This window comes from Miscanthus floridulus, chromosome 2 (assembly GCF_019320115.1).
Source record: "Miscanthus floridulus cultivar M001 chromosome 2, ASM1932011v1, whole genome shotgun sequence".
NCBI classification, from domain to species: domain Eukaryota; kingdom Viridiplantae; phylum Streptophyta; class Magnoliopsida; order Poales; family Poaceae; genus Miscanthus; species Miscanthus floridulus.
Genome location: NC_089581.1, coordinates 29,046,135 through 29,068,356, shown reverse-complemented (window position 1 = coordinate 29,068,356; position 22,222 = coordinate 29,046,135). Strand labels below are relative to the sequence as shown.

At 45.2% G+C, this 22,222-nt stretch overlaps 1 protein-coding gene across 1 annotated transcript; it reads right to left on the bottom strand.

Moving 5' to 3' along the window:
* Positions 1-14,105: 14,105 nt before the first annotated feature.
* On the bottom strand, positions 14,106-17,885 carry LOC136538317 (vacuolar protein sorting-associated protein 2 homolog 3-like). Its single transcript, XM_066530302.1, has 11 exons — positions 17,722-17,885; positions 17,355-17,399; positions 16,725-16,759; positions 16,392-16,442; positions 16,201-16,305; positions 16,046-16,117; positions 15,790-15,861; positions 15,545-15,625; positions 15,418-15,453; positions 15,286-15,341; positions 14,106-14,544 (listed from the first exon to the last, which is right to left on the bottom strand). Exons 1-11 carry the CDS (start codon positions 17,753-17,755, stop codon positions 14,493-14,495), a joined length of 639 nt encoding a protein of 212 aa, XP_066386399.1. The 5' UTR covers positions 17,756-17,885; the 3' UTR covers positions 14,106-14,492.
* Between the last annotated feature and the right edge of the window lie 4,337 nt (positions 17,886-22,222).

Sequence of the window (22,222 nt, the reverse complement as noted above, 5' to 3'; positions counted from 1 at the left end):
GAGGGTTTCATGTGACCGGACGCGTCCGGTCAGTGCTGACCGGACCCTGTCAGCGTCCGGTCAACACATTTCCACTGGATCATGGGTTGAACTGACCGGAGCGTCCGGTCACCCCGTAGAAGCTCATAACGGTTTGTTTTTCAGGCTGCCTTATAAATAGAAGCTCCACTCGTGTGTGGAGTCACTTTTGCTCATTCCAACAGCTAAGAAACACGTTTGTGAGTGCCAAGAAGAGCAATGTCCTAGTGAGGTGATTGAGATTTGAGAATCCAAGAGAGTAGCCTCATTAGTGAATCAAGAGTAGTCAAGTGTGCATCCATCTTCTCATTAGGCTTCGCGAGGTCAAGTGAGAGTTCGTGCTTGTTACTCTTGGTGATCGCCATCACCTAGATGGCTTGGTGGTGATTGAGAGCTTGGTGATCACCTGGCAGATCTTGTGGGTGACCCAACTCAAGTTGTGAGCAGCTTTGGGTGATTCGCCGTGATGGAGTGTCAAAGAATCAACCCATAGAGAGCACTTGATCCTTGCGCGGATCAAGGGGGAGCTACACACTTGTGCGGGTGCTCCAACGAGGACTAGTGGGGAGTGGCGACTCTTCGATACCTAAGCAAAACATCGCCGCGTTCCTCTCTCTCTTTACTTTGAGCATTTACTTTGAGTATTTCATTTGAGCAATTCAATACTTGTCTTTACATTCTTAGAATTGCTTTGCTAGAGTAAGTTTGGAACATAGGTTGTAAGTCCTTTATGCGTTAGTTTGATAGAAACACTTTTCTAGGCACAAGGGGTTAATTAGGCTATCCATAGGATTTGATTATTGCAAGAAAATTTAGAATTATCCCAATTCACCCCCCCCCTCTTGGGCATCTTGATCCTTTCAATTGGTATCAGAGCCTTGTGCTCACATTTTAAGCTTAATCGCTTAGAGCAAGATGTCTCACGGGGATGGACCTCCTCCTATCTTTGAGGGAGATAACTTTCCATATTGGAAAATCCGCATGGAGGCGTACTTAGAAGCTCTAGATGTTGGTATTCTTAGAGCCGCCTCTCAAGGCTTATCAAAACCTCGGGATGCTACTAATCTACAAGGCGATGAGGTTGACTATGAAAAATGGAATGCAAAGGCTCGAAACACCATCTTTAGAGGCCTTTGCAAAGATGTGTTTAACCATGTAAGGAACCACAAAGACGCCCATGCACTATGGTCGGATGTTTGTGCGCTCCATGAGGGAACCAAGAGTGAGCGTGAGGAACGCTATCATCTTGTGATTAAAAAGTTAAATTCTTTTGAGATGCTTCCCAAAGAAAGTGCTAATGAGATGTATTCTCGTTTAAATGTTCTTGTAGAGGAAGTCAATGGGCTTGGACTTACTCAAATGTCACCATCCGACGTTGTGAGAAAAATCTTGAGTGTCCTCCCCATTGACAAATATGGGCACATTGTGACCATGCTACATCAAGGTGATCTTTCCGCCGCTACACCAACACAAATCTTGGGAAAGATCAATGCTCATGAGATGTACATGCACATCACGCCACAAGATGGCTCATCCTCTACAAAGAAGAAAGAGAAGGACTTAGCATTCAAAGCTAGCCAAGATAAGGGCAAAGCAAGACTTGAGTATGAGAGCTCAAGTGATGAAGATGATGAAGAAAGCCTTGCTCTCATGGTGAAGAAGACCGCCAAGATGCTAAAAAGGCTAAACAAGAGTGGCATCAAGTTTGACGGCAAGAAGAAGAAGTTCTTCACTAGCTCAAGAAGAAAGCCAATCTCCGAGATGGATTGCTACAATTGTGGCAAACTTGGCCATCTAGCTCATCAATGCACAAAGCCCAAGAAAGACAAGTTCAAGAACAAGGGCAAGAAAGATGATTCAAGCAATGAAGATGAAGATGAGAAGAAAAAGAACAAGCCATACAAGAAGAGAGATGGCAAAAAGAGGGACTTCTACAAGAAGAAGAAGAGTGGCAAGGCCTACATTGTCGGTGATTGGCTCATGGACATTGATTCATCAAGTGGATCATCCGATGATGATAGTGACAATGAGAAGGTGGCCGCCATTGCTATTGATCTTGCATCCTCACCGCCACCATCGCCATCATCCTCTACACACCTATGCCTTATGGCCAAGGGTGAACGCAAGGTAACTAAGAGTGATGATAGTAATGATGATGAGCAAGCTAGTGATGATGATAGCGATAGCAATGATGATTCACCTACATATGATGATCTTGTCAAAATATTAAGAAAATACACTAAGATCATTAGAAAGAGTAGAGCTACAAATGAAAAACTTGATGCTAAAAATGATTCACTCTTAGCTAAGTGTGATACATTGGAAAAGGCTAATGATGAACTCAAAGAAACAAATGATTCTATATCATCCAAACTCAAGGAGCTCAAATCTTCTAAGAAAGAGCTTAAAGATAAACATGATAAACTTGAGTGGGTGCACAATGAGCTTATCACTAGTCACAACAAGCTAAAAGATGAATATACAACTCTAAAGATCAATTATGATACTCTTGTTATTGCTCAAGAATTCTTACCAAATGAGCCACATGATGCTACTAACCATGTTGTTAAGGTTGATATAGCTACCTCATGTGATGATTTAATTGATGAGAGCATTGAGCATGGATCTAGTAGCAAAGGCAAGCAAGTGGTTGAGTGCAATGACTATGATGAGTATGTCAAGCTCAAGAGTGATAATGAGAAGCTCATGAAAGATCTTGAAGAGATGAAGAGCAACAACATCATTGCGCTAGAAACTCTTGATCATGACAAAGAGTTGATCCATTAGAATGAGAAGCTCAAGGAAGAGAACAAGAAGCTCAAGGAAGAGAAGAACAATGAGGTTCTCAAGGAAGAGAACAAGAAGCTCAAGATGGAGAAAGAACATCTCAAGATTGGGTTGAGCAAGTTTGCTAGAGGCAAGATCTCCAAAGTGAGCTACTCATGAACATCGTCATGAAGATGGATAGAAGTGGCATTAGATATGTGGCAAGTGTAGAGAAGAAGAAGGCTCAAGCTCAACAACAACAATCAAAGCCAAAGCCAAAGCCAAAGAGATGTTTTGAGTGTGGACAAGAAGGTCACTTTGCTCATGAGTGTCAAACTCCACCGCCACAACCCTTGCCCAAGCATGCTAGACCCTTTGCTTTCAATGCTCACTACATGCTTAGAAAAGATTCTAGTGGAAAGATGAAAGTCATGTTCTTAGGACCCCCCAACAAGAGTAGGCCTAAGAAGATTTGGGTGGCTAAGTCACTTGTTGAGAAGGTGAAGGGCCCTCAACAAGTTTGGATTCCTAAAGTTTGAATCTCATGTGTGTAGGTGAACTACAAGACCGGTGGAAGTCATTAGGTTATTGATAGTGGTTGCACTCAACATATGACCGGTGATCCTCGTATGTTCACCTCACTAGATGAAGAGGTAGATGGACAAGAGAAAATAACATTTGGAGATAATTCAAAGGGCAAGGTTAAAGGATTGGGCAAAGTGGCAATATCAAATGATCATTCCATCTCAAATGTGCTCTATGTTGCTTCATTGAGCTTCAACTTGCTATTCGTTGGGCAATTGTGTAATCTTGGCTTTCAATGCTTGTTCACCGAGAAGGAGGTTGTTGTATCCAAGGTAGATGACAATCAAGTGATATTCAATGGATTTAGATACAACAACTTATATCTAGTTGACTTCACCTCCGAAGATGCAAACTTGAAGACTTGCCTATTCACCAAAACAACACTTGGGTGGCTATGGCATAGAAGACTTGCTCATGTTGGGATGAGCTCACTCAAGAAGCTTATGAAGAATGATTTGGTGAGAGGATTGAAGGATGTGAAGTTTGAGAAGGACAAACTTTGTAGTGCATGTCAAGCCGGCAAGCAAGTTGCAAACACTCATCCAACCAAAGCTTTCATGTCAACCACAAGAGTGCTAGAACTCCTACACATGGATTTATTTGGACCAACAACATACAAGAGTTTGGGTGGAAATCTCTATTGTCTTGTGATTGTGGATGACTATTCAAGGTATACATGGGTGTTCTTCCTTCATGACAAATCCGAAGTTGCATCTTGCTTCAAGAAGTTTGCCAAGAGAGCTCAAAATGAATTTGAAGTGAAGCTCAAGAAGATTAGAAGTGACAATGGCAAAGAATTTGACAACACAAACATTGAAGCCTATTGTGATGAAGTTGGAATCAAACATGAAGTCTCCGCAACTTATACTCCTCAACAAAATGGTGTAGTTGAGAGGAAGAACCAGACTTTGATCACTCTTGCAAGGACAATGCTAGATGAGTACAACACCCCCGAAGCTCTATGGGTGGAAGCAATCAACACCGCATGTTATGCATCCAACCGCCTATTCCTTCAAAAGTTCCTTGGCAAGACATCTTATGAGTTGCTCAATGGGAAGAAGCCGGACGTCTCATTCTTTAGGGTGTTTGGTTACAAATGCTATATCTACAAGAAGCGGCAACACCTAGGGAAGTTCCAAAGACGTTGTGATATAGGTTTTCTTGTTGGTTACTCATTGAAGTCCAAAGCATATAGAGTATTTAATCATGCCACCGGCTTGGTTGAAGAAACATATGATGTGGAATTTGATGAATCTAACGGCTCCCAAGGAGCACATGAGAATCTTGATGATGTAGGTGATGAACCATTGAGGGAGGCTATGAAGAATATTCCGGTGGGAGACATCAAGCCAAAAGATGATGAAGATGATGTACAAGTCATTAACCAACCTTCTTCATCAAGTGTACCACAAGATGGTGAAAAAGATGGGAGAGTAGAAAATGAAGATACTCATATCTCCCATGAGCAAATGGTGGTACAAGCACAAGATGTTGATGCTCCACAACCTCCTCCTCAAGTGGTCAATAGAAGAAATACACCTCTCCTACAAGATCATCCACAAGATCTCATCATAGGGAGTCCATCAAAGGGTGTAATGACTCGATCTCAAAAACTTACTTCATTTATTGCTCATCACTCTTTTGTCTCTTGCTATGAGCCTACCAAGGTAGAAGAAGCTCTTAAAGATCTGGATTGGATAAATGCCATGCATGAAGAGTTGAACAACTTCACTCGCAATGAAGTTTGGACTCTTGAAGAGCGACCAAAAGGTGCAAGAGTCATTGGAACAAAGTGGGTGTTCCGCAACAAGCAAGATGATCAAGGTGTTGTTGTGAGGAACAAGGCAAGACTAGTTGCAAAGGGGTTCTCTCAAGTGAAGGTTTGGATTTTGGAGAGACCTTTGCACTGGTTGCAAGATTAGAAGCCATCCGTATCCTTCTTGCATATGCATCACATCATGAAATGAAACTATATCAAATGGATGTGAAAAGTGCATTTTTAAATGGCTTTATTAATGAACTAGTCTATGTTGATCAACCTCCCGGGTTTGAAGACCCTAGATATCCTAATCATGTTTATAGGTTGTCCAAGGCACTATATGGGCTTAAGCAAGCCCCAAGAGCTTGGTATGAGCGCCTTCGGGACTTCCTTATAGAGAAGGGCTTCACCATTGGGAAGGTCAACACCATACTATTCACCAAGAACCTTGATGGGCATATCTTCATTTGTCAAGTATATGTTGATGATATCATCTTTGGATCATCAAATGAAGACTCATGCAAAGAATTTGGTGAATTGATGTCGAAGGAGTTCGAGATGTCAATGATTGGTGAGCTTACATTCTTTTTTGGTTTTCAAGTCAAGCAAATGAAAGAAGGCATCTTCATCTCTCAAGAGAAATACACAAAAGATCTTCTCAAGAGATTCAAGATGGATGAATGTAAGCCAATCAAGACACCAATGCCTACCAATGGACATCTCGACCTAGATGAGGGAGGTAACCCGGTTGATCAAACTCTCTACCATTCTATGATTGGTAGCTTGTTATATTTAACCGCATCTAGGCCCGACATCATGTTTAGTGTGTGTATGTGTGCTAGATTTCAAGCTAGTCCTAAGGAAACACATTTAATTGCCGTAAAAAGAATCCTTAGGTATCTTAAGCACACACCAAGCATTGGCCTTTGGTATCCCAAAGGAGCTTTATTTGAATTAATTGGCTATTCCGATTCGGATTATGCCGGATGCAAAGTTGATAGAAAGAGCACATCCGGAGGGTGCCATTTGCTTGGTAGATCACTTGTGTCTTGGTCCTCCAAGAAACAAAATAGTGTGGCTTTGTCCACCGCCGAAGCGGAATACATTGCCGTGGGTGCTTGTTGTGCACAAATATTATACATGAAACAAACTTTGCTAGACTATGGTGTAGTTCTAGAAAAGGTACCTCTTTTGTGCGACAATGAAAGTGCGGTAAAACTTGCAAATAATCTGGTTCAACACTCTCGCACCAAGCGCATAGATATCCGCCATCACTTTCTAAGAGATCATGTTGCTAAAAATGATATATCACTAGAAGGTGTAAGAACCGAAGATCAATTAGCTGATATCTTCACTAAACCGCTAGATGAGGCTACATTTTGTAGATTGCGGAATGAGCTCAATGTACTTGACTTTAGCAACTTCATAAAAATTTGAGCTTGTGTTGTCCCTTGCATTCATTGTAATATACAACATGTTTAATTTATGGCAATGCATATAGGGCTTGTCTAACATGGTTAAGATAACCGCCGAAAAGCGTGTGAAGAAGCTTAACCTTGGATCAAACTTGACAAGCAACTAGATTTACTTACAAGTATTGCATATGCATGAATGTTGTTTTGTCGTTTTGTTCCATTTGCCCTCTTGTTGCCTATTTTCTTAAAAAGAATTATAGCCTAAGGCAAAATATTTTGAAAAATATGAGGGTTTGAGAGAGGTCACTCACATCAGTCCCAATTGGTGTTTATTTGGATCTTATTCAAGTTGGGACTTGATTGGGAACAGGCAGCGCGAAGGAACTTTGAAGATTTGCTAAAAAAGGTGCACCAGACGCTGCGGCCTAGCGTCTGGTCAGTTCACAGGAGGTGAACTGCTGCTGAAGGAGTGATCGGACGCTACGTTTGTGCGTCCAGTCAGAAGGGGATCCAGCATCCGGTCGATCGAAGGTAGAACAAGCTATACTGACCGAACCCTGCCTGCGTCCAGTCATGGACCACCGGACACATCCGGTCCCGATTCCAGAGGGATTGGACCTCCATGGAATCGACCGGACGCTGGGTGGTAGCATCCGGTTGCTACTACCGGAGCATCCGGTCAGTGGATCTCACGTGGCTTCAGGACTCTTTTCCGTTTCCTTATCTGTTGCGCTTGGGGACCCTCATATAACCGCTGCCATCGGTTCTTTTTTTCTTGACCTAACCACGCCGCCGCAGCCTCCATGCCCGACTCCCGCGCCGCTACAGCTCGCCAACGCCACTGTCGAGCCTCGCCGCGCCGCCGTAGCCGAGCCCACAGCCGAGCATCTTGCGCCCGCCTCGCACGCCACAACGCCTCCCCTGCCTCACTCGCCTCCACGCCACCGCAGCCCGCTACCAAGCCTCGCCGCGCGCCTCTCGCAAGTCAGCCACGCCGATGTCAAGCCCATGGATCCGGCGCCTCCAGTCTTCCTGCTGCTCAAGCAATCTAGCCCTAACCCTACCTCCTCATTTGGTAAGCCCCTTTTCTGCAGATTCATCAGGTTACCCATCCTTTGCCGATTGTCACTGATCCACGGCCAATTCTTCGCAGAGCTTCAAAAACCCTAGCCCCAGCCAGTTCCGAGGGTTCCCCCACGTGACGTCTTTCCTTTTCCCGGATCGCCGATTCATCAGCGAGTCAGTGCCATTGTGGTTCTTGTGGCAGTTGGCAGTCAACTCGAAGCCAAGCTCGCGAGTAAGGATCGAGGCCAAGCCTCAGGAGTGTTAGTTTGTCTGTTGATCTTCATCAGCGGCAGTTCACTCTCTTGTCAGATCAGATGGCTCGCACCAAGAACATTGGTGGTGGCCCAGGTGATGATGATCGGAGGCCCCCGCCTCGCCAGCCTGTAGGATCGAAAGGCAAGTCAACAAAGCAGGTGACATCCAAGAAGCGCAAGTACCCCGACGCAGAGACAACGAGAGCAGCAGCTGTTGCAGAGGCCGCAGAGCGTGCCAAGAGAGGCGGTGCCCACAGTGGAGTCATCATAGCAGATCAGCTGGCACCAGATGCGCAGGGCAGACTGAGGAAGATTGAGCGACTTCATGGTAGTCCACCTAGGACTGTCATGATGGCAGGACGTCGTCTAGCCATTGAGGAGCTTCAGCGTCAGGGGGAGTCCCAGCAGGAGGCACAGCAGTAGCCCCCACCAGCAGAGCCTCAGCCAGCTCAGGACACTCAGGAGGGCCAGCAGGCCGAGGAGACCGAGCCGGCACCCTAGCTTCGCCGCTCTGGTCGTACTAGTGCTATAGTTCCACCGAGGCCAGCTACACAGCGCAGGGGTTCACGCCCACTGCCCAGACCATAGGGTCCGCCTCTAGTGGTTCACCTTGACTTGAGGGCCGCCACAGCCAGACAGGTTCGCCAGCTGAGGTTTGTTGAGTTTGATGTGTGGTTCCCTCCGAGGAGGGATGAGAGAGCAGCTGAGGGGTTCTACACGCCGCTCCAGGAGGATTTCTACAATGCCTATATCAATAGTGGGGCTATGTTCAGATCTCAGAGGGTCTACAGTTTGGAGTCTATTGTGGCAGCAACTGGAGAGCACATCCGCCCCTACTTGTCATATTTGCCAGGGCTAGCAGATCTGATTGGCCGGACAGGAGTATATGTACCATCTTGGGTCTGGTAGTTTTATGCTTCACTCTACGTTGATCTGCATCACAACTTCATACACTTTGCATTCAACGGTAGAGATTACCGGGTGATGAGCTTCAGGGCCCAGGAGATACTAAGATTACAGGAGCGGCCTATAAAATTGCATGAGGTATGTTATGGACAGCAGGAGCCTCCCAGGCGTCCTCATGGAGGGTTGGTGCCCCCTATAGATTTGGTGCGACATTGCTTCAAGGAGCCGTTTGGTGAGGGGTCGAGCAGGAACCCCAGTGACTTGACTCCCACAGCGAGAGTGCTAAAGGCCATTATCAGGAGGACACTGCTTCCCAGGTTGGGATACAGAGAGGGTCTGACTCGCTTGCAGCTCTGGCTTCTTAATGCCCTAATGCAGCAGACCGTGTTCGATATTTGGGACCTCCTTCTATTAGAGATGAAGGATACTATTATTGAGGGCTTCAAGGGTTGCCGACAGCTTCCTTATGCACATTGGGTCACATTCTTGATGCTCAAGTGTGTGCAGGTCAGGACTCCTGAGTTAGTTGCCGAGTACAGGGCTGCCACCACAGAGTTTCCAGCATACAACATGGCACAGAGGATCAGGCACAGCACTCCACAGGCACCTGCTCAGCCCAGCCATTATCCAGATGTTCTAGAGTCAGCAGCTTAGCAGGATGAGATCATCAGAGGCATTACCGCCACAGAGGAGGAGGAGCTCAAGGCCCAGCAGGGGATGACCGAGTCTAGTGATAGCTCGGATGATGACTACCAGCCGATGCCTTAGATGCCTCCATGAAGACATGATGCAGAGGCCAGCGGTTCTAGCTCAGCACCACCTGCACCGCAGACGGACCCCGCATTGATTGCCATACTTGAGCGGATGCAGTGGGAGCAGGCACGACAGGCACAGGAGACAGCTGCCAACTTCACACAGTTTCAGGCTCGTCAGAACGAGTTCCAGCGGCAGCAGCAGCTCCTTCAGCACCAGCAGTTACTTATGCAGCAGCAGCTCATGGGATTCATGCAGCATGTAGTGACAGCACTTGGGGCCCCACAGCCACAGTCTTCGCCCCAGCTTGCTTCGCCTGCCACCACTTCGACGACTCCAGCACTACAGCCCAGCGGGCTTCAGAGTCAGGGACAGCCTCTAGCTCCATTTGCTTCACCTACAGTTCAGGTGTCCCAGTGGTTGTCCTCACCAGTGGTTGCCCTGCAGTTCACTCCATATCACATGGGCTTCTCACCGGAGCAATCACCCTCGCTGTTTGTGCCTGACACGTCAGTCTCCAGGAGTCTTGGAGCATCCTTCAGCGAGTTGACCGGCATGCCTACTCCGCCTCATATGCATACCGCCGGTCCTTCTACAGCAGCTCCAGCTATCATGACTACTCAGAGGCTCCCCTCGTCTGTCGCCTCGTCAGATCCTACGACAGACATACTAGCAGCTTCACAGGCAGCACCAGCCCCAGCTCAGACCCAGACCGCTTTAGCGACACTTCCTGCTTTAGAGGGTCAGTCCGTTCAGAGCTCAGGGTCAGATGATGATGGCGCCCAGTTCCATCTTGCTCCACGTACTTCAGCGCCCGGCTCATCCATTGCAGCCCTGCCGACCGACCCCTAGGTTTTGGTGTTTGACGCCAAAGGGGGAGAGGGTTCGAGTATGTAGACTCAGGGGGAGCGAGATTTAGGGGGAGCTAGTTATCTAGTATTAGTCTATTATATACATTTGGAGTTTTATTTGTGTGATACACTATTACTTATGCATTCGTGTGTTTACTTTCATGCATACTATTATATATATGTGATAGTGTTATCTATGTGATTGTGATATATGACATGTGTGCTTTCTACTTTGCATTATTTAAATGTCATATCACTTGTGTTATGCTCATTTGCCCTTGCTTCCGCGTTTATACTTCGAAGCAAATGAGCATTGTTATTTGTACTCATGCTTAATTTGTATCCTTTGAGTACATTGTGTTGGCTTGGGTCATATAAGCTTGCCTAACTCTTTTGTTCTTATTGACAAAAGCTTATATGAACCAAGCCCGTCAAAAACCTCACTCTTTCACATACTCGAGGTGGTATTGTCATCAATCACCAAAAAGGGGGAGATTGAAAGCATCTAGGCCCCTAGTTGGATTTCGGTGATTAATGTCAATACGAAATTACTATGACTAACATGTGTTTTGCAGAGGCAATTGAGTTAGGTCATAGTAATGGTGATCGATTGGGCAATCGAGATGGTCATGCCCCTACGATGGAAATCATTTCGGTTTTCAAAGGATGGACGACAAGGTTAAGGATGACTAGTTCTAAGTGTCAATTGGAGTTGGAGAGATACTTAGAGTAGTTTAGGACTTTGTTTTTCCTTTGGCCGTACTATTAAGGGGGGTATGGACGGGTAGCTTGACCTAGTTAAGTCTAGTGAGTTAGGTGTGGTGCACACTTGTTAAAACTAGCTCTAGGTAGCTCCTATGAATGTCTAAGATCCTTTGGAGCAAACTTCATTCACATATGATCGAGAGTTGGAAGTGAATGGAGGGTCAAATGCTGACCGGACGCTAGCTCCGGTGTGACCGTACACTGGCCGTAGGGTCCGGTCAGTTCATTTGATCAGCCGACAGCGTTCGGTGTGACCGGACGCTGAATCAGTTAAGTGACCAGACGCTGAGAGGCAGTGTCCGGTCGAGTCCAGTAAGGTTCCAGTGAGGGTTTCATGCGACCAGACGCGTCCGGTCAGTGCTGACCGGACCCTGCCAGCGTCCGGTCAACACATTTCTACTGGATCGTGGGTTGAACTGACCGGAGCGTCCGGTCAACATGACCGGAGCGTCCGATCACCCCGCAGAAGCTCATAACGGTTCGTTTTTCAGGCTGCCTTATAAATAGAAGCTCCACTCGTGTGTGGAGTCACTTTTGCTCATTCCAACAGCTGAGAAACACATTTGTGAGTGCCAAGAAGAGCAAGGTCCTAGTGAGGTGATTGAGATTTGAGAATCCAAGAGAGTAGCCTCATTAGTGAATCAAGAGTAGTCAAGTGTGCATCCATCTTCTCATTAGGCTTCGCGAGGTCAAGTAAGAGTTCGTGCTTGTTACTCTTGGTGATCGCCATCACCTAGACGGCTTGGTGGTGATTGAGAGCTTGGTGATCACCCGGCGGATCTTGTGGGTGACCCAACTCAAGTTGTGAGCGGCTTTGGGTGATTCACCGTGATGGAGTGTCGAAGAATCAACCCGTAGAGAGCACTTGATCCTTGCGCGGATCAAGGGGGAGCTACACCCTTGCATGGGTGCTCCAACGAGGACTAGTGGGGAGTGGCGACTCTCCGATACCTCGGCAAAACATCGCCGCGTTCCTCTCTCTCTTTACTTTGAGCATTTACTTTGAGTATTTCATTTGAGCAATTCAATACTTGTCTTTACATTCTTAGAATTGCTTTGCTAGAGTAAGTTTGGAACATAGGTTGTAAGTCCTTTGTGCGTTAGTTTGATAGAAACACTTTTCTAGGCACAAGGGGTTAATTGGGCTATCCGTAGGATTTGATTATTGCAAGAAAATTTAGAATTAGCCCAATTCACCTCCCTCTTGGGCGTCTTGATCCTTTCAACGACAACCATGCCCAGACGTGCACCACAAGACGGCGTAGCTTGCAAGCCAAGTTAGCTAGGCCCCTCCCTCAGGCTCACGACCCCTCGGTCGGGAGAACCTCCTTCTTTGTACATGCCCTGGCCCCGAACTCTATATAAGAGCAGCTAGGGCATCCTATCCAGAGATCTTCATCTTCAACACATTCACTCCGTAGTAGGGCTCCTGAGGTTTCCCTTCAGGCAGTCCATCTCCTAGCTCTAGCTCTCCTACCTCTTCTACCATTCTTGCAAGCCCCCCCATTGTAATAACTTTAGAGCATTCAAGCGAGGAACACGCAGTCGATCATCTCTGAGACTGGACGTAAGGCTCCGGCCTGAACCAGTATAAATCCTCGTGTCTTTTGGATGCTGCCATCGTCTTCCTAGAGAAGTGTGGCAATCGTATAAGTTTACTAGTTTGGTTTATAAAACACCAACAGGTCCACATGTGAGTGACAGAGAGAAAGGTGGAGGGGCAGTTTTGCCCATATGAAAATACGATGACACCATGTACGCCTGCAGTGGGCCTAACACCTTCCCAAGCGTACACCATGACGTATTTCAAAGAAACAACGAATTGTAATGGTAAAATTAAGAATAGATGAATAGTAATTATAGTTCTTAAACTTTGAAAATTATAACGGTACCAATTCACATAACCCTTTGAAGAATGGAATACTTCCTCCAAAAAAGAATGTAATTCTCTTCTTTTTAAGTCAAATAATTTTAGGTTTAACCAAATCCATACATAAAGCGCTAGCATTTATAACTATCATTAGACTAATCGCAGAATATATTTTTTTAGTAAAACACAAAGGTTATTTTTTTATAGATTTAGTCAAATTTATGAAAATTTGACTCGATTCAAATCTAGAATTATATTTTTTCTAGATGAAAAGAGTATGTTGATTAACAATGAGGAATAGTTCCATGACCAAAACTGGGTAAAGAGGAAATTAACACCCGATCAACTCTTGCGTTTGTTCAATTTTGACCCCAAACTGCATATGCTGAATGGAAAAGAGAGAGAGAGAGAGAGAGAGAGAGAGAGAGAGAGAGAGAGAGAGAGAGAGAGAGAGAGAGAGAGAGAGAGAGAGAGAGAGAGAGAGAGAGAGAGAGAGAGAGAGAGAGAGAGAGAGAGGAAATGCTAAGAAAATTTCACTAACATCAAAATTCACTCAAGTCTTCGAGCTGAATGTGTCGTATTCACTCAATCACTTTAGGTATGCTAATGAAAAGATTAATTGGGCCAAAGAGGAATGACAAGAAAAGATTCTTAGCATTTAAAAGAGCAAATGCTATCGTATTCACTGGTGCTGTCGTATTCATAGATAATCTTTTCCTTTTCGATTCTTATTTCTTATCATTTCTTGGAGTCTCAACTGCATATGCTGAATGGAAAAGATTAATTGGGCCAAAAATGGACTGGTTACTTTTCTTTTTTCCATTCTAGATGAACAACCAATTAATCTTTCATGAGACTCACAGCAAATGACATAGCACGAAATTGCACTAACAGTGTCTCTACGATGCTGTATACAGTATTCATCTGGCATGGAAGATAGCAAACATAATTGGGTTTTGGTCGGCCCCTGAGTATGATGGACACTGGCTCCCATGTCCATACGGCCATACCCAAAACATATGGCGATGTCCCAATGTTATCTCGAAATGCCCAGCAAGGCTGAAAGCAAGCAATTCAAGGACAGCCTGGGTTAATGGAGACGTATTGTTTACGTTAACATTAACACTTAAAAAAATTGGCGTGCAGCCATCGTTACTGTGAGTTCCCACACTGCTCAAAAACAAAACGCTGTCATGTAACGAACGACCAAAAACAATAGGCTGTCAGGTAAAATAATCGAACTTCTTTACAAGACTATGGAATCCCTTGCTCTGAATCATGTCACTAATACGGCGGCACAGCCCCATCTTATGCGAGATAGTCTGTCGGACTGCAGCAACATCGGTTCGCCGAAAAACTTGGGGTTTGCATCATCTTCCATTTGATATATACAAATCACAGTGACTTTGTGTGTCTAATGAATATTTGGAATCTAGATACACGGCAGGCTTGCTATGTGCATAGAGAGAGGACTGCAAACAGATCTTATGGATTTTTTAGAGCAGCCAGTCTCTTCTCTAGTTCCTCCAATTCCGAACTGCAGATGAGAGAAGCAAAACATTTTTTTTATTTTAACCCAAAGGGACCACAATGTTCAGTAACATGGCAAAGGTGTGGTCTTTGCTACCAGCAATTCATGTTGTATGCAGTGAAGTAAATAGTGCACTTGCTGGCACTAGACGGCATGAGGAATCGTTGGTATACAGCTTGTATGCTTAGTCTAGTCTTATTATTAGTTAGAAGTACAAAGAATCATAAAATATAGAAAAACAATGGTAAGGTAATCAGATGCATAAAAAACGGCATAGAAATGTTTGTGCAGTCATTTTTGTGCGTGAAAGTTGCCTAGATGTCTCAGCATGTCACCAATAATGCTCAAAAGTCAATACAAGTAAAGAATGTGAAATCCTACATCAGACCTGTGCTTGCTATTTCCAAGAAATGCAGACAATAGCCGTGTTTCTTCCAAACCATTAGAAACTGTCTGAGATGAAAGCTAAGCAATCAAAGCAATAGTCATGTGACTAATTAATCTAATTTTCGGCATCCAACGGTTTTGCCCAACCCACTGTTGAACACCCCTAAATACAGGGGATAGAGCCTTAGAAATATCTTAATTATTTCATTGAACGCAAAAATAAGTCAGAGAGCTAAATTTTTATCCTGGCCTTTGGTAGTGATTTCAGGTGGAAAAAATAATACAGTAACCATATGAAGAGGGGAGGGAAGTTGAAAAACAATAAACAATGTAGAGTTGTGGGTGAAGGATAGAGCAAACCTTTCATCAACCTGAACCTTCTTTCCAGCAATTTTTCCTTTGGGAGCCGAGGACAACTACAAGAGGAAAGATAGAAAAGGTTTATATTAAAGGAATAAAATATGGAATACAAGAATCAGCATCTTCAACTACCTGTGAGGCAATGTCTACACCAATCTCATCCAGAACCTAAAAGGCAATGGCAAGAAACAGAACGAATAATCAAAAGCAAAGTACAGGGCTTATTGAAGAACAATGGGAAAAAAAAACAGCGAATAACCTGGTTAGCAAGTTCTTCAGTTTCTTCCTCGGCCTGGTCATCGTCTAAGACATCGTCAATTGAATCAGACATCATCTCATTCTGCACAATGCATAAGATTAATCAGTGTGCACCCTCACATGCATCATTTAATATTAATGCGCAAGCACACATCACATTCATAAGAACTTCCCTAGAATAACAGAAGGTAAAACGTGTATAATTGCCAGAAATCATTCTGCTAAGCTTTGGAGAAGTTTGCATACCGTCATATCCATTTGTGCTGACTGCTTTTGGAATTCTTTCATTATTTTCATCTGCTTGGTAGGTTCCATTTGCTGCAAAATAGATAAGTACACATTCAGTAAAACATATGTATTTGATTCTTAAAAAAGTGTATTCTGCGTAATAGAAGTTACAAGTAAAATACACCCTGTTAGTTCCTGTATAAAATCCATACATGATTTTTCAAAAAACATATATATGAAATGACGCATGCGCAAAAGTTCAGTAGAATATTACCTTATTCAAAGCTCCCATTGCTTTGCTTGCACTTTGTAAACCAGTAGCCACTGAAGTGTTGGCATGCATTGCCTAAGGACACGATTTACCACAAAATAAAAAAACTAACCTGACAATCCACATTGAATAAAGCAAAAGAAGGAACAACATTTCACCTGAGTATGTGTCGCAATCCCCCGAATCTGAGCTCGGCTACCTTGCAAATTAGAAATCTGCTGCCTTAACCTGATCAACTGACGGGCTAGAATTTTTGTTGCTGCCTGCAGAAGCAAAGGAAAACCATACTCTATGATCTAGATAAAGAAAAATAAGGAGCTGAAACCGAATATAATATAAGAGTAGAAACCTCATTGCCAGTTTTTGCTGTCCTTTTAATTTCAGCAACGAGTTTCTTCTCCTGTAGTTGAAAAAAAAAAGTTTGAAAACCTGTGTTGTTATTGCTATGCATCAACAACAAAATTGAATAGTGGAACCACATAATGGAAAGGCGGTGACTTTAAAATTATCACATATTTATAGATCCGATACGATGCAGACATAATTTAAGCAACAGAACATACAGAGCTTCCTAAGCATCAGTTGAATATGAAGTATGATCATACAAGGAAAATTCTAAATCGTCAATATATATAAGGATATTTTGTTTATGAACCACACTAATATGACTGAATTATCATACCTCTTGCTGTAATGACGCAATGTCCCTCTCGATCCCTGCAGATGAGACATCCCAGGCATTAAATAAACATACAGTCATTATTTTGTGAGCTATGTGTTTTTTTTTCTTTCCCATCCTGTGGGTTGCTCGCGGAAGAGTTGGCCCTTGCCAATTCTGTATATATAGACCTCCTCTCTTCTTAATTGAAAGGCAGAGCTCCTGTCATTATGTTCAAAAAGAAGATGGTACATGTAACCACAGACTAAGCCTAGATACAGGCTGATATATTCCTTCATGTTTCATGATTCAAGCTGACTCTCAACTCCTCACAGGTACGGTTTCAAATAAATAAACTCAATGAAAAAAAGATTAAGGGATTGGACATTTTCGGTATATACATATATAACGTTAATAAAATTAGAACACCTATTATCTAGTTTTCTCAAAATAAGAGCCCTGAAAGTTTCATTACAACATTACTGTTGATGTGAACAATTGTAGCAGCAGGAATTGGTGTTTCTGCCCAACCCACATAATTGTGTTAGATGCAAAGTGAACTCATTACATGTAACACTGGATGCTCTAAGTAAGCAAGGCAGAAACAATTTTCATTGTCTGTGATAAGCGCGCCACCAGAGAGGGACCAATTACCTCGCGTAGCATTCGTCAGGTCCGGCTTGCTGCTCCGCATCACCTCTGCATAATAACCAGAGCCAAAATTAGAATCCGGAAGCCAACGAACGCTATTTTTCTCCGCTAAACAAATCAGTCAATAGTATTTTCGGCCGTGCTTATCAGCAAGCGAACAGAGCACGCGTTAGTCACGGTGCGCAGAGCCCTAAGCCCCTCGCCTACTCCCCTCCCGAGCAAACGGATTTATTCAAGGCACGCAGCGGCGACCGGCGACCTGTAACCAACCGAACTCAAGCACGATCGAGGCGGGGATCGCGCAAGTAAAGCCGAATTCGATCGAATTCCTGCCGAGAAGCGGGGGAGGAGGATTGGGGATGGATCATACCTCGCGGAGTTGGTTTCTTCGCGAAGGGATTCATCGCTGACTCGACTCGGTGTGCTCGTTTCGTCGTCGCCGAGACTCAGAGAGGAACACGCACCGAGGAGAATGCCGCGTACGCGTGTGGTGTGGCCGTGTGGGTATGTTTTTAATCCTTTTCGTGGCATGTGGCAGCTTCGTTGCTTTCTCCTCGGTGGAATCTTAAGACTGTCTCCAACAGGATAGTCATCACGCCACCAAAACTCAAATATACGTCGGGCACGTTGTTTTTGGCGAAAACCGACGGTCCAACGGAGTACCCAAACCGAAGACGCAGTTTGCGTCGGAGTCAAATGCGAACCCAAATATGCCTGTGTCTCTCTCCTCGACCCAATTCTCTGCTACGCCTGGCGGCCTTGCACGGCTCCGACGCGGAAGCGGCGACGGCGGCGGCCTCCGCCTCGGCGAGCGGCAGTTCTCGGCCTTGCGCGCCGCTGACCGGAAGGGGAGAGGCTCGCGGATCCGGTCCGCCCCCAGCAGGGGCCGCCGCCACCGGTGAGCGCGCCCGGCCGGCTGCAGGCTGCCGCTGCAGCCCCAACGGCGCGAACACGCGGGCGCCTCCGGCCCCGCCGTCGCTGCTGCCGGCCTCCTGGCCGCCGGCGCGAGCGAGCCGGCCCTGCAGGCCGCACCGGCCGTCGCAACAAGCGGCGCGCGCACGGGCTGCCCTCCTGGTTGTCCGACGCCGCTGCCTAGTCCCCTGGCGCGGGCACCCTTGGCCCTGCCGCAGCTCCCTGGCCGCCGGCGAGTGTGTGCAGAGCGGTGCATGTAACACCTCGGGTGTTAGCCTTACATAACTTGACTTGCATAACATGAGCATGAGCATCAAGCATTCATAAACCATCATTTACAATTGAAACATTTGATCGAAACATATGAAACATTGCTTGTTATCTCGTGTTTCTTGGAACATATACATATGATTATGTGCAAATGAATGCAAGTGGGTAATGTTGGTCACTAAAACACCTTAGCTATACTTAGGTTAACAAAAGGAACCTTGTTCATGAAGGCCCCATTTCATGGTCAAGCACTTAAGTGATATTTCATGTGTTGACCTGGATAGCTCTATGAGTGACCACTGCATAAAATGATAGGATGACCTTGGGAATTTCTTAAACATGCTTAGGATATCATCATGAACAACTTTGGTATTTAAGGTTAGGGCTAGTTTGGTCATTTAGCCATGGTTTGAGTATGGATCATGATTTCAATGTGACATGTTTGACTAAAGTTGAACTAGGTGTTAGAGACCTTGCATGGAGGAGTTCACTAAAGCAAAGTTGTAGTGTTTGACATTAGGAACAACTTTTATTTTTGGGTCATCGCATGATTCAGCTCCTAACATGTTTGAAATTGGATCACAAGAATCATCAAAATCCTGATTTCAACACTTAACGAAATTGGCTAAGTCGTGGGTCACTGACCGACTGACGGGCTCACTTTGGAGATGATTTTTCTCAGTTTCGGTTGCGAATTAGCACGAGATCATTGAACAACATTTGTAGCTGGTACTTAAGTCTACGAAATTTATTCAGGAGGTTTGCACGAAGGAGCCATGGATTTGCAGATAAATCAACGAGAAAACACGCTGTCAGGCGTCCCGTTCGCGTCTGAACCAACTGAATCGACCGGCACAGTGGCCGACCGGCGTCAGAGCAGAGCCGCCGCGTGGAGTTCACGACGGCCGCGCGTCGCCAACGCTCTGTCCGCGCAGGCCACGACGCGCCTGGGCGCGCCTTCTTCACGCCAGCGTGCGCCCGCTCCATTTCCACTCGCCCACGCCAGCTCTCTCCCTCTCCAGCGCCCTCCCTTGCTCTCGCCGCAGAACCAGGCCACGCCGCCGAGCACAGCACCGCCTCCGCCGTCGCCTCGTGTGCGCTACGTCGCACCACCACCGCCTCCATCTCGCCCATAGCTGCGCCACACCTCCCTCCACCCCTCGTCTTGATTGCAGCGGCTGTCACGCTTCGGTGAGGACGTATTCACCGTTTCCTTTCTCACCAGAGTTCTCGGTCGCCATGGCCGCCTCCACGGCAAGCTGGCCATAGCTCGGCTCATCGGCGCTTTTCCTTCGATTTTGAGCGTTAGCGTTGGGTCAGGACGTGTATTAGCCGGTGCCAAGACGTTACCGTCGTTAGTGATCCCGCCGGCGTGGAACGCGACGACCCGCGCCGCCGCATTCTAACCCCTGCACCACCGCGCCGTGGTCAAGAGTCGTCGGAGCTTTATGTGGAGCTTTTGTTGTTGAAATAGAGTCGCTAGGTCACCGTGGTACCATTGCGCGCCTCGCCTGGCTTTCCCGTGGCCGGAGATGGCCAGCACAGCGTCGAGCAGCGCCGCCGTGCCGCCATCACCGACGACGAGCATGCTCCACCCACCCTCACCTGCCACCACCTAGGTCGTTTGACGCGCGCTACTCAGTAGATGGTGTCGTGAAGACCTCACCGCCGGCAACCTCGCCGTCGGCGAGCTCTGACCGCGCCAGCAGCGTACATCACCGCTGCCCTATTTTCATGTCACTGACGCATGGGGTCCCCTGACCAGCGGGTCCCACCGGTCAGCGACAGCAGTGTTGTAGGCTAGTTCAAATATTCCAGTTTTTGATTTGTTTTGTGAATTTTGTATCTTCAGTTTGGTAGCTCCTAAAATTGTGAAATAAATATGATTGTGTTGCTTAGGAAATGTAGTATTTAAGAAAAATATGTTTTTGGGTTCAACAGTAGAAATTTCTAGAGATTTAAATCAGGATTTGAAATGTGTTTTTGAATGCATTCAAATTTGTTTATTTTATATCTAGAGTTCTTGTGCTCCAAAAATTATGAAATTTTTGTGGTAAGCTAGTCTTAGCATATATGAGCTTGGATAAAAATTTGAAGACCGGTGCATGTGTAGATCTATAGTTATAGATTTTTCTTTTATAAATAGTTAATCCTTGCATGAATTTTTATAAATTAATTATGAGTCCAAAATTCATGAAATTTGTTGGAGGTGATACTAGTACCATATGGATGTTAGGAAAAATAAGAAATCTATTGCTTGACACTTTTCAATAGGATTTTCCATTTATGCTATTTTAAACCTTGCTTCCTTATTATTTTTGTATAGAATGTTCTACTTAGTAAAATGACATGAAATTTTTATAGTAGTCCTTTGATAGCATTAGTAAGGCTCTGTAAATTTTTGAGAATTTATTAAGCACATCTAATATATAATTATTATTTAACCTAGATATCTAAATAAAATAATAAAGGCAATTTAATAAATAGTTTGGGCTTCACCATTATATCATCTTAACTGTATTTGGTATGCTTACACTGTTGGTAGGTTCTAGTTTGTCAAATTTTGAATGATTACATAAAGTAGAAGTATTCTTACTTTATATTGCATGTTAAATCATTTCCGGACTGATTCTAGAGTGTGAGGAATTACATGTTGAAACTGATGTAGACTGTAAAAATGGTTAATAACAAAGTTGTAGAGAATTTGATAAGCTTTCCAGAAAGTCTAGGATCACTGTTTTTGGATTTGTAGAACTCCAGTTATGAGTGAAACAAGTAGCTACTGTATGGCATAGTCGATGCATTGTAAAAGTAGTTAAGTAGTAATCGAGAAGAGATATGCACCTACTCAAACAACGTGATGCACTTGTTAACATATATGCATTCGTGATACTCATACCATACTCATGCATCTAGGATCGGAGGAAGAGATCACGTTGCTGGAATTCAAAGAAGCAGAGGAAGGGAACCCGCAGGAGGATCCGCAAGCCACAGCTCCCGAAGGCGTGGAGCAGAACCCTGAAGAGCTTCCGGAGTGCCCTGACCATCGCCCTACTTCCTTTCTGCGAGGCAAGCCCCGGAGCATTATAAGTCTCCCAGTAATTTACAAATGTTTACTTACGTATTTATGATTGATGCATTAGGTTATAAGAGTTGAATGAAACCACTCGATGCATGTACATTCCTTGTCCAGATATTACACCTTTAACCGGTATAGGTCCAGGATCAAATATATATGCTTAGCCATGCTTAGACCAGTAGAAGTCGGGTGATGTCCTGTCACCTGCGAGATATAGGTGGATACCGGAGCACGGTTGGCTATATCTGCTATCGTGGAACAGAACCATGAGGTAAAAGTAAATTGAGACCGGACGGGAGGTCGATAGGGAAGCAACAAGGCATGGAGGTCTTGGGTGTGGACATATCCCCGTCCGTGTCGATTAAGGACCGTACCGTTGTTGGCGCTTCTGACAAGATTGAACGCATGCCTCTCACTTAGCTGGCCGGATAACTCGTTCCGACCGCGAAGCCGAGTAATTCAACTCAGGCCGGGAACCGTTCTGTTGTGCGCTCCTTCCGGGGAACGATCAGACTGAGCCCAAGGGCAGGTTTGGCCTGAGCATCCTGGCATCTGGTGTTCCAGATTGTGCGGCGCGGTACAGACCCGCGAAATATGTACCTGAGTTGTA